At 46.6% G+C, this 12,661-nt stretch overlaps 1 protein-coding gene across 1 annotated transcript in view; it reads right to left on the bottom strand.

Annotated features, from left to right (window-relative positions):
* Nucleotides 1-12,370, bottom strand: part of SDC2 (syndecan 2) — a 59,268-nt gene extending 46,898 nt beyond the window's left edge. The window contains exon 1 of the mRNA XM_075085455.1: nucleotides 12,047-12,370. Within this exon, the coding sequence (XP_074941556.1) occupies nucleotides 12,047-12,106 (60 nt within the window). The 5' untranslated portion in view covers nucleotides 12,107-12,370. The remainder of the gene's footprint in view (nucleotides 1-12,046) is intronic.
* Between the last annotated feature and the right edge of the window lie 291 nt (nucleotides 12,371-12,661).

Here is a 12,661-nt window from a genome sequence, read left to right as displayed (position 1 = left end):
TCCTTGAACTATGGCCTGGCCAAGACATGCCAGCAATCCAACATCTCCTCCCCACCAAGACCTCTGCCAGTACTTTGGTCACTCCCAACTGTCCGTCCCCCCCGCTCCCCGCTTTTCACTGCCGCGAGCGGGATTCCTGAGGGTGGGCAAAGAACCAGAGCAGGCCTAGTTTTTCATCCACCTTTTCTTCTGCTCTTGGATCTTGTACTTGCAACATGAGACTGAAGAGCAGTGCCAATGCTAACAGTTACCTGGCTTGCCTGACAGCACAAAAGCAGCAGGGAGAAAGGGGAAGGAAAAAAAAAAAGAACAGTCTAATGAGGTTGGAAGCACAAGAGATTACAGAGAAAAAGAGCAAGTATAGAACTTAAGATACAGATTACAACTAAGTGCACTATAGTTACCATGTACTGCACAGCATTGCTCAAAAATACCATTAGCACAAGTCAAAAAACCCACACTGAACAAAAAGCGACATTTCTGGTAGGAAACCGGTAGTCTTACACCACCACTGCAGTGATAATGGCATGAGAAAACGTACAAGTGACAGGTTAGACAGAATTTAAAAACCCTCAGTTCAGGTTGCTTAGTTAGTTTTTATCTTCTGATAAAAACAGCCTGCAGCTAAACAGACAATAACATGGAGCACTACCCATCGCTGTAGCATGCTCTATTGTACCACCACTGAAAAACAGACTTATTTTTTCCCCATTTTCTTTTGAAGACAAAAGCCCATTAAGACATAATGTCATTACATCTGCTTTGATTTATTCAAAGGAAAGTCAAAGCATTTATGCTATATACTTTAGCCAGTAAATTTACATAGCTCCGTGGACAATGTTTTATAATTTAATGATTTATTTCCTTGGAAAAGAAAGCAAACTTATTTACAAGCTGCTTCACATTTTAGAGATGTTCAGCATAACATGAAGTCTTTACTCATACACTCAGAGCCAGCTCTGCACTTCAGGCTTTGCAATTAGTCACAAAAAGCCCCAGCAAATAAAAAATGTCTTAAGGAAAGCTAATTGACAACTGCAAAGCACAAGAGAAGGGCCCACCTCTGCTTAATTGAAGGTCATTTCTCTTAAGCTGCATGCTATATTTACCACCTGGCTTGTAATAGCTGCTCTTTTTCAAATGCTCTGCAGTAAAATATATGCACGTGTAGGGGATGAAGACTTTATCATTGAAACTTTCTGTGAGAAATTAGGGGAATGAGGAAGGTTTGCACACTTCCGCAGCAAAATTAGGTCAGGACGCCTTTGAACGGCTCCATCTGAAGGCTGAGCCAGACTTCAAATCACATACTTTTTAGTGCATCAGACTCAACAGCTTCAGAAATGAACTTCTGTACTGCTGATAATTATTACTAGTACTGTGCATTGCTGCCTCCCTCTCCACCTGTGGATAATTATAAATAGCCTACATTTTCCAGTCCCTGACACATGCCACTAGGTTAACGACACTTCCAAAATCCATCCTTTCTAACTATGGGGTACCTACACTTCAAATATGACAACCACATAATTCCACACAGATTGGGAAATTATGACTTGCCCCACACATACTCTTAACTAAACACTCCCTGAATATACATCTACAGCTAAATGGCATTAGCATCACAGTAATTAATGACGCGAAGCTGGAAAGTGCCAAGTTGGAGATTCAAATGCAAACCTGTCTCTGCCCTCTGGTGCCTACATTCAGGCCTGAACTGTGCAGCCAGGGAGCATCACTGGCACCAGCTCCCTCACCTCCTGCCCTGCCAGAGCACGGTCAGCCCCAGGGCTGATGCTCTCCTCCACGCCAGCTCCTGCTCTTAATGGGCTTCAGGGCTATCCCCAAATAAAGCATACTCTGGTAGTCAAGCTGGGAGAGCAAAGGCCAAAGAACTGTCCCCAGATACACAAAGCATTTAATTATACACCTCTTCCCCACCCAACCTGACAGCTCACGCCCAAGGAATGGGCAATAGAACCTACCAGCCCTCACATCCAGTCACGTCTGTGTAAAATTCCATTAATATATTAATCTGTAAATTAACTACAACAATGTAAAAAGCCCAAAACTGAATGCTTCACGGAGTAAAAGGGAGTTATATAGCCAAAACAGTAACTCAGGGGTCAAATCCATCTTTTGTGTAGCTTAACAGCATAACAAAACTGGTAATAAGAAAATCAAGGCATTCAGAATTTTAAGTCTTTAAAAAGTCAGACTTTCTCCCCTTTTTTTAAAGCTGTTGGAATTCACAGTTGAGTTCACTCCAGCAAGCTTGGCTGTTGGGAGGGCTGTTGAGATACACAGAAACATCCACCTCCAGTTTCCTACCACTGCTTGTTTTGCTCTCCCGTTAGGTGACACTACTAATTGTATAGCTGCTACAGCTAGCTGCCAGAGACTGCTCTAAGGAGGCCTTCCAATTAGGTTAGCTGAATTAAATAACAAGAAAGAGAGAGAGAGATTAGCTTTTTCTGTGCATCTCTAGGAAGCCACAGAGAAATCCCCCAAAATACTCTTGCTAATCCTCCCTTAGGACCCCTTCATCTCTGATCACAAATACAGGAATGTCATGTGAGCTACTCTGCTACACAGGAATTGTGCCAGCTCTGACTGTCTGTACAGCCACAGTCTTCATGACAAGGGATCCTACCTACTTTTTTTTGAGACTGACAGCATCTGCCAGAAGAAGTGTTCTCCTCACTCTTCCTCAGGTTCCTTAAGTCAAATACCTTTACACAGTTAAACCAGTAGAGATAAGATCCTCAGATGTTAAAGTGAAACAGCAAGAAGTAACATGGTGAAGTTTCAGAGACTCCTGTCTTTATATCATAGAAGCACCACATCTTTTCCCAAACCAAGATTTTTTTTTCTCTCATGACCCAAAGCTGCCTAATTCTTCCAGTGCAGATAGAGAAGGTCAGAATAAAAAAAAAAAAATAGGCACATGACCTCAGCAGCATTACTAAATATTCACAAGCCCAGAATACTTCTTTAACACACAGGCAAGATTTACGGTTCTCAAAAAAAGGTATCAGGAAACCTGTATAACTTCTAAGTTTATCTGGCCCTTGGTATATGACAATTTATGCCACCAGGTGCAGAGAAGAGACCTACATCAAGAGGCCAAGTCACTTGCTCTTGGTTAAGTGGGAGAGATACGGTCAAGAAGGCAGCATTAGTGAAAGCACAAAACCCCGGACCAGCCAAGGGTAGAATAAGCTTTTCAGGTTGTGAATCACAGTGAGAACGGGAACAAAAGGAAAGAAAGGTCATTTCCCCTTTCTAATGCCCTACAGTTACAAAACAGACAAGAAGTAGCATTTTCAGTACAGCAATACTATTAAGAGTATTGTCTCAAACCATTTTAGACCCAATGCTCTTGCATGATCAGGAGCTCAGAAGTTCCCCCCACCCCATGAAGCCCCAGCATGGTGGCACAGGCACACCTCTGCCTCCCCACCCCAGCAGAAAGGCTATTTATTACTGAGCCTAAGCCTGATCCTCTGCGTCCCCTCCCTTGCAGACCACAGCCCTGCTTTTCAGCAGGTCACCGCTGCTCGGGCTAAACGCTACCAGAGAGAAAAAAATTTTCCAATAGGCAGCATGACTGGAGACAGCCAGTCATACTCAGTTTTAATGCCCTGTCTCCTCCAGAACCCAGTGCTTTAAGGAAGTAAGTCTCTTTTTAACAGGGGTCCATGGTACCTACTTTCCTCACCTCAAACTCTGCACGGTCAGGCCACTAAGCAGCAATGACGAATCCAAATGTGATTCAATAGGTTGGAGATAAGTCTGATAAATGGTATATTTTTTTATAGTCGGTTTTCAGAGTTACCACTTCTTCAACACCCTCGTGTCATCCCTCCCCTCTGCACACCAACAGATGCTCTACGCTGCTCCACAGGAAGGACCACAGCTCTTACCAGAAGAGCAGAAACTGTCTCATGGTTTGCCACTGGGCTTCCTCACCCACCTCCCGCTCACTGCCAAACTCTCTGGAAACTTCTGGAGACCTCTGCCATGTTTCCATGCAGCAGACAGACATGTCCACCGAAGCGTTTTGGTCAAAAGGGAAGAAAAGGGAAACCTAATTGGCCCAAGCTGCAATACGGACAGACAAATTCAGCCGAGCCAGGAATCCATTTGGGTCACAACAGCCCTGGTGTGACCTCCCAGCCAGGCCAGGCACGGTACAGACCTATACTAACCACTATTCCCAGTTTTTCTCTTTAGAACAAAATTTTTCCAACTTCTTTACATTTTGCAGCAACAACCATGCATGTCTCCTTACCAGGGCCTTTAGGGCAGAGGGAAGGCTATGCTGGAGAATCAAACCAAAAGCACCTGTGGGAGCTACAGAGGATCAAATCATACTTAGGCAGGAAAACTATGAAATTACTGTATTAAATCACAAGTGGAGAAACAAGAGGAAAACCATTTGTAAAGACCACTTTCTGTTTAAGGATTTTTTTTTCCCCTGGTAAGTAAGGTCAGAGAAGCTGCTCTTCCCATCCTAATTCAGGCCAGGAGAATTATTAAGACAATTTTGAGAGCAGTTTTGTTCCATTTATTTAACTGGCAGTCCTCCTCACGTTCTGCAGGGCATTTCTTTTCCTAACACTTGAAAGACACACTGCCCTTCATAAAAGATATACAAAAACAAAAGTATATCAAACAAAAATATATGTAAAATAGAGATCTATGTAGAATAAAGATCTATATAAAATACACACACAGTTTCAAAGACCTTCCAAGCTAGAACTGCAATGGCTGCAGAGAGCCTCAGTGCTGAATGCTCTGTGGAAGACAGTCTCTATGAACACATAATTTCAAACATACTCCAAGAAGTTCCGTTTCATGGCATTTTAGATGTTACATTAAAAAAAATTAGCCTTCACAGATGAGAAATTACTGAAGAGCACGACTGAAAAATTTCAAGCAACTACACCAAAACCAAGAATTTAGAAGATACACATGGCACTTTAGTAACTTTTCCTATGTACCTCCAGTACCAGTCATCTTTCTTGTTCTACCATGTAAAGAGATTTGTGAGTTCCACATGCTACAGATGCTTCAGTCACTAATGATCCTAAAGCATTAATATTCTAACGTCATATGCTGCCACAGCAGTTGAGAACTTTTCACCTTCTTACAATGAGCCTTACGCAAGCCAGTTACTAACATAACCAAATTTCATGCACCCTGTTCATAGATGCTCCTTCTCCTCGCTGCAAACTCCCATTCACTGTGCTTGCACTGCCACCAGTGGCAAGTGCAGAGCGCCTCTGAGCTCCCGACTGGGAGAGGATGCAGTCCCACGGCCAGGACAGGACCTGGATGTTCTGCAACCCTCCTTCCACAGAAAACTCGGAATCTTGCTTCTCAGCAACATTATTTTATGCACATTCTTGCTGCAGGAACTATACAGTATTACTATTTATAGGGCTAAGCCATACCTATTTTTATTTATGCAATGTCACAAATTTATATTCAACAGAAGCTTGATTTTTGGATGTCCCAGTGACGATGCATTTCCATTACTTTGAACTAGCTTCACCTTTCCGCTTTGCTTCCCTTTCAGGTTTCCATTTTAAATAATAAGAACACCATCAATGTCACACATCTGCACCTGCATATTTGAACATGGAACTGCACAACACTTGAAAGGGATTTGAAAGGAAAGGCTTTGTGGAGGCTTTCACCTGGTAATCAGTTTAAGTGACATACGGATTCTGGGATCTCCAAATCCAGAGCGAGCATGGATAAACAACTCAAAGGAAGAATCTGTCTCCTGGACATCTCTCTGCAGACTGCAAGATACACCATGTATTCAAACCCATTATTAGCCTTCCCCCGGAGACCCCAGTCCGAAAAGCAAACAAGACTCAGCTCCTAAAGCCAAAAGAGATCAGATGTGCAGGGCTTGGCTGGTCATAGCTGTGCCGCCTAGCTGCTGTGTCCAGCCAGCTGTCCCTGCGGGTACCGCAGAGTCACCACAGCTGGAAGTAATGCAGCTCAGCCCAGAGAAAGAGGAAAGCTTGCTTCTACTTGTGTAACTAATGGAGGGACACAAGCAGACATACCAGAGAGGATCCTGGGGAAGGTAGGAGAGACGGAAGACCTAATCAGGTTATTCATTCATGTGGCACCAAGCACATTACATTTTTTCTTCTCTCCCGAAACATCCTTAGCCTTGAGGCCACACCCATCTCACACACAACTGCTCCCCGAGAAGTACTTCCCCTCCCGGGCTATATTGCTTTAGCAGCAGTGTTTCTAACAGCTCTGCGAGACCATTACAGTCACACTTCTGAAATACACTTCAAAAAATAAGGATGGGCCACTTCACACTGATCTGAAAGGTGACAAGCGACCTCCATTAGTGTGGAAGCACCTCTAGAGAAAATTATGCTTTATTACAGTGAATCAAGCAGGAACAAAACATGTCTGACAACATAATATTTAAATACAGACAATATATTCTGGTTGTTAATCACCATGCTATTTTCTGAACATTTTGTTTCAGCTCCTGCATACACCACAGGTTGTTTGACCTTCTGCAAGTCCCTTTGTCCCCCTACCATTAATAAGAGTACAAAATATGTATTTATCTTCATGCTCACAACTCAAACACAGCCAAATAGGTTTTTATTTGAACTTTCCAGATCAATTCACCTTTAGAACAAAACAATTTAGCTTAGAAGGGAGATTTCTGAAGAACTTGTTTATATGTAAACTAAAAAGAGTGTTTTCAGACGGAGCGTCCAGCTCAGGGTTTAGTTAAGCATGGCTTACATGACACACTTACAGGCTGTCTACAGACAAGGCCAAGTTTTGCAGATTCATCACCACCCTATTAGTCATTATTTCACTGTAAATGAACCCCCTACTTGAGACATCAACAAAAATAATTTGTTCAGTGCAAAAAGCACTTGTTGCAAACAATTGTTAAACGGTATCTTTTCTCCTACTGCAATCAGTTTTCAAATACTTTTGAGGATTACATGTATTTTGTATTTCTGCCTAAATATGTAGTATGCTTTTGAAAGCATCCCTCAGGGCTGAGCTAATAAAGAAAACAACATACATAGAGCGAACTGTCATTATTACAGGGTCAAACACTAATGCATTCTTTACTCAAGAGATTGCAAATTATACTTCCATGTGAGCAAGAGAAATCTTGTTCCCAAATCAATGAATAGTGCCACGTTATCTACAAATAAATTACTAGTCCTGAAAAGATTTTAGATAGTTTATCATTGCCTTGTAAGCATGAACCAAAGATAACCAAACAACCTGTTGGCAGAACAACCTAAAGTAATTCTCTCATACTTGCTCCGACACAGGGAGTGAAGCAACTTGAATGTGGACCAAATTCCTTGCTCACGTCTTGTGCATCCTCTCTCAAATGCAGCAGCACAGAGGGCATCTTTTATGACTTATATTCAAGTAGGGTCTTATATGGGGCCTCGAATAAGCTTGCCAGTCTCAAACACAACATTTCTGTTAAAAACTGTAGTCAAATCTATTCAGAAGACAAAAGAGTACTTTTCCGTAACTAGACAAGAGCCCTTTGTTCAGCCACTGAGCCTTACTAAAGCCTGTAATTCTTTGCCATAAGGAAAATGTTTAAACTGGTCAATGGCAAAAGTCAATTCGGTGAGATAATGTAATTAACAAATGCCATCCAGATGCCTCTGCTTGATGTTTTATAAAGACAATTGGCCATGAAGAGCAGGGCAAACGGAGAGCCCTGCAAACAGCCGGCTGCTCCACAGGGAGCTCAACTGCTGCAGGGAGGAACAAGTTCTTCTCCAGCTCAGGATCCCCTGCCAAAACACCATGATCCCAACATGAACAAGAATGGCCGGCAGCTCTCCACCACCCTCTCTGGAGGTTTTAGATTGTGGGGCTTCTCATAACTCACACCTCTGCTAGCCAAGAAATTAGGCTTTGACCTCTGCTAGTCATGAAACCAGGCCTTGATCTGGTCATCCTGAGATTACATTTAAGATTAGGACCACAGAGACTTAAATCCATCAAAACTTCAAACAAACCCCGCACTTACAGCTCATTCTCCAAAGTCCACCATCCTTATTCCATTAGCTACAGCAATTGCCTCAAACTTACCACACAAGTATCATCTGCCCAAGAACCGTAATCCCAGTACCTGACTTCAAACCCCAAAATATTTGCCCTAACTTGTTCCTGAAGACAAGGTTCTCATCTACTTCCTCGATAAGAATCTAGAAAAAAATGCAGAGAAAACATCTCTGCACTTTAGGCCTGAATATTAAGTCAATTCCAATGCAGACCTTGAGGCTAAAATATTAAAAAGAGAAATTGCTTCAGTGTTTGATCTTGGGTCAAGAATCATCTGTCCTTTAATTTTTAAAAGATCAGCTAACCTGGGAGGGAAACCTATTCCCAGAAAGTGGCTCCTGACCACATCCAGATAAGGGGCGGCTTCACTGCAGCACCAGCATTGTAATACCCGAGACTAGTGGCAAAACCTAGAGCTCTCCCAAATTTCCAGTGCATGGCAGTGCAGGCAGCTGTGGGATGGGAGCACCCAGATGTTCAGCCAGAGCAAGGGAAGCAGCCATGGCAGAAGCTGCTGGCCGATTCCAGGCACTGCCAAGCTACAAAAAGCAACGAGTGGCTCTTTATTAATTCTACAGTGAGAAGGAAAAGCTCACGAGTTGAGGAAGGGTGGAAATAAATTAAGACTAAAACATTTCCTACCGTTCTTTGGAACTTACTCGGCAATGCAGGTTTAGCACTCTTAGGAGATACATGCATGGCATATAAATCTGAAACGCCACCTACCTCTTCAGCTCTTCTTCTCTCTTCTCCCCTAATTGCTATCTCCAAAGTCTAGCTGCATTTTTCATAAAAAACACAACATTCCTCCTCTCCAACACAGTATTAATTTTCCAAATTCCAAAAGCAAAGCAACCATTAGAAACAAATGCAGGAAAATTATAGCATCATGCTTCTAAAATACTAAATATTTCTGAAAAATATACCAAATATTACCCTTGGATCATCCTTCAATAACTACATTTATGCCAACAAAACAGTCCTCAGATGCTTACAGAACAGAAAGACCACCCAGTTGATGTTGATGCTTCAGTGCTCTTTTTTACTGAAAACCTAAAAACCAACACCCCCCACACACACACTGTTGACATGAAGCAAAGTCTCCAAACTCCAGAAACCTCACTGAGGAAGAGGAGAGACATGATTAACCTTCTGTTAGGAGAGCTGCGCTATAACGCTGCGATACGCAGAACAACCTGCTAGCCAGCAAAGTTTCCCAGCACGCATTTGGGCTTGCAGAGAGGACTTGTCCATCACACAAGCTCTGGAAAACCATTTGTCCCACTGCTGTGAATCAGGATGAAACGGAAAGGTTTGTCAGCCTCTTCCAAATGGGAGCTGACAAGTACAGCTGGATACTTGGCACTGCTCTCTGGTGCTATTAAAATCAGCAAGAGCTGACTCCTGCTATCATCAGGACTGGACCCAACCTTTTAAAAGGCACATCAGGCCTCTCACTCACAGAGTTTGCCTTTTCTTTCCAGTGGGTTCATGACTCTCTCTTTCCCTCTCCTAAATGCAAACCAGGAAGCCTTCAAGACAGCCAAAAAGCATATTTTTTGCCATTCAGGCAAGCTTGGGTGAATCCCCCATGTCCTTCCAGGCCCGCTGATGTTACCAGACCCCACTCTAATCTGACGTCTCACCGCACACCGTGCTGATGGCAGCAAACCACCCCGCAAACCCTGGCTGCAATCCACCCACCAGCTTTGATGTGGGCAACTCTTGCCACTACGCACAGGTTGGCACAAACAGGTCGAGCTCCCCCTCGCCCTCTGCCTCCCCACCACGTTCCCAGACAGCTGCTCCCCCAGGGGAGGTGGCACGGTGCACCGGAGCGCATCAGCAGCGCAACAGCCCACATAGCACGCACCCAGCACCGACAAACCGCTCCCAGCTTCAGCGGCAGGTCTCGCTTCCAGTACTTCTTTAACATGGCTCTAACATCGCCTTGGTCCACCCCAATAAAGTGGTTTGTTGGTTACATGAAGCTAACACCGGGCACTCACTGCTTTAGGAAACAAAATCTCCTACTGCCTTCCCTTCCCCTTCTCAAAAAAACTCCCAGATAATTTACTTCATCAGAAAGATTTCTACCTTACAGCTTTGCCTAGGTAATAAAAATAAATAGCAGAATCAAACAGAAGAGAAGAAATTTAGAACTAAAACTACTTGTCAGCACTCCAGAGAGCCAGCAGGTTTTTTTTAAGCATCCATATAAAATTCCTCTTACGACCAGGACAGCCTTCTGTGCAGACGACAGATTTGGCATCTATCTTTTCCCAGAGACCAGTCCACAAAATCCTACCTTAAGGGAGTGCGTCATCACTGCCAGACAGCATAAGGAAAAAAAAGGGGGGGGGGGTTAAGGAAAACACCCACCCTCCCTTTACTTTCCCAGTCTCTCCACAACTTTCTGGCAGCGGGGAGGGTACTGCCCCAGGGCCAGGCAGGCTCCCCCTGGCCGCACTCTCCCCCTTGCTCCCCAAACCATGCTGCTCGGGTACACCCTGACAACCCGCCTCACGCTGCCGCAGCATGTTCATCCTAAGGCAAAAAAAACATAAAACTTCATACTTTACTAATTACTGTGGCAGTTTAATAGTTACTACACTGCAGCTACTACTACAGAGACAACTTCGTAATAACAGCATTTCTGTAAAATTAAAGTATATTGTACCTCGTTAGCCAAGGGTGTTTCTCAGTGCAGTTATACTTAGCGGAACCAGGAGTCAGTATTCTACACAACCCGTTTTAGTTAGTCCTTAAGAAAAGCGTTTTGCAATTGTATCCTAAGAAATCCCTAACGATGAGCCAGATTTCACAAAGGCTGCGACTTGGGCTAATTTATACAATAGCTAGACAACTTCAAAAGTTAACCTGAGCTAGTGACATTATTTAGTTCAGTGGAGCAGCTCATTTTAATTGGATTAAATTGTCATGTGTTTTTTTTTTAATTTCATACTGAAACCTCAATTTATTATTTCCTAACATTTGCCCAAACACTGCAACCGTGCCATTTGCATGTCCCCTTCCCTCAAGACAATCTCAGTTCCACCGATGGAAAAGACTAAAACCCTCTGGCCAGCCTTCGCCAGCTCCGTGAGGAGAAAGGCTGGGAGCGCTCCGCCGGAGAGTGGCTTTTCCAGAGGTACAAATCCCGGCAACCGAGTTAATTGCATTAAGCAGAGGTCTCCGGTTAGCAAATACACTTGTGGCTCGGAAAAAAGTGTCAACAGCGGCATTATCCCTGCCTCTTGCAGCACGCCCGTACGGGAAGGGCCGGCGGCAGGCTCGGGCTCCGCGGAGTCGGCACTGGCGGCCGGCCGGGAGGCGCGCAGCGCTGCGCACCCGCGCAAGGAGAGGCGCAGCACCGCGGCGCACCCGAAGGTTTTGGGGGGTCCTGAGCCGAGCAGCCGAGGCTAGTTACAGCTTGCTTTTTTTTTTTTTTCCCCCCTCTTTTTAGCAAGCGGCCGGGGCGGGTTGATTTTGCCAGGAGACGCTCCCGTCTCCAGCGCAGGGCCGGGACGGGACCGGTACGAAGCCCCGCGGGACGCAGCGCCCCGAAGGCTCCCAGACCTAACGCCGCGCCGCCCCACGGGCAGCCCCCCGCACCCGGGGCTGCAGGGAAAGAGGCACCGGGGGGGGCTCCGGGGCCGCCAGGCGACTGGGTCGTCGCGGCAAACTTCGGCTGAGGCTCGCTGGAGGGCGGCAGGGTGCTGCTCCGCTTGGCTTCGCGGGTTTTAAGAGATCTCTCTTTTTTGGGGGGAGGGGGGGTCCCGCTGCTTGCAGAGCGATCAGCTATCAACAGATGCCCGCGCGAACCGGCCCGATGCCGCAGGGCAGGGCCGGCGTTAGGCAGAGGGAGCCGCGGCGGTCGCCCCCGTCCCGTCCCGTGCGTGTCCCCCCCCGCTCCCCACCCCTCCGCCCCGGCACTCACCGGCTGCCCGGAGGCGCAGGCCACGAAGCTGACGGTGAGCACCAGCCACACGCCCCGCATTATTCCCGCGGCGGCCGCCCGGGGCCGGGCACAAAGGAGAAACGGGGGAGCGGCGGCGCCCGGGGGGGCGCGGGGCAGGGCCGCGGGCGCCCTCCGGCCCGCCGCGCTCCTTCCGCTCCGCTCCGCGCTCCGCTCCGCCGCTGCCCGGCGGGACCGCTGCTGCGCGGCGCTGGGGCGCCCGGGCTGCAGGCTCCGCGCTGCCGGCTCCGCCGCCCGCCCGCCCGGCCTCCTTCCTCCCTTCCCTCCCGCCTTCCCTCCGCCCCGAGTGCGCGGCGGCGGCGGCGCGGCTCCCAGTTAAACCCCGCAGAAATTCCTGCAGGATTACAACACAGATTGGCAGCTCCCCCAGCCAGTGGAAGGAGGCGGCGCGCCGCCGCCGGCGGCTCTCGCCCCTCGCAAATTCAAGCAACTTTCCCCCCCCCCCCCGCCCCCGTTCCTCCTCCGCCCCGGTCTCCCCTCTCTCGTCCTCTCCCCCCCCCAGTGGAAAACATGAGCAGCGCCGCGGGCCGGCAGAGCGAGGGCTGGCCCGGTATAAAAGCGGGGACGTGGAAAGGC

This window comes from Phalacrocorax aristotelis, chromosome 2, assembly GCF_949628215.1.
Source record: "Phalacrocorax aristotelis chromosome 2, bGulAri2.1, whole genome shotgun sequence".
NCBI lineage: Eukaryota > Metazoa > Chordata > Aves > Suliformes > Phalacrocoracidae > Phalacrocorax > Phalacrocorax aristotelis.
This window is presented reverse-complemented; position numbering and strand designations above follow the sequence as displayed.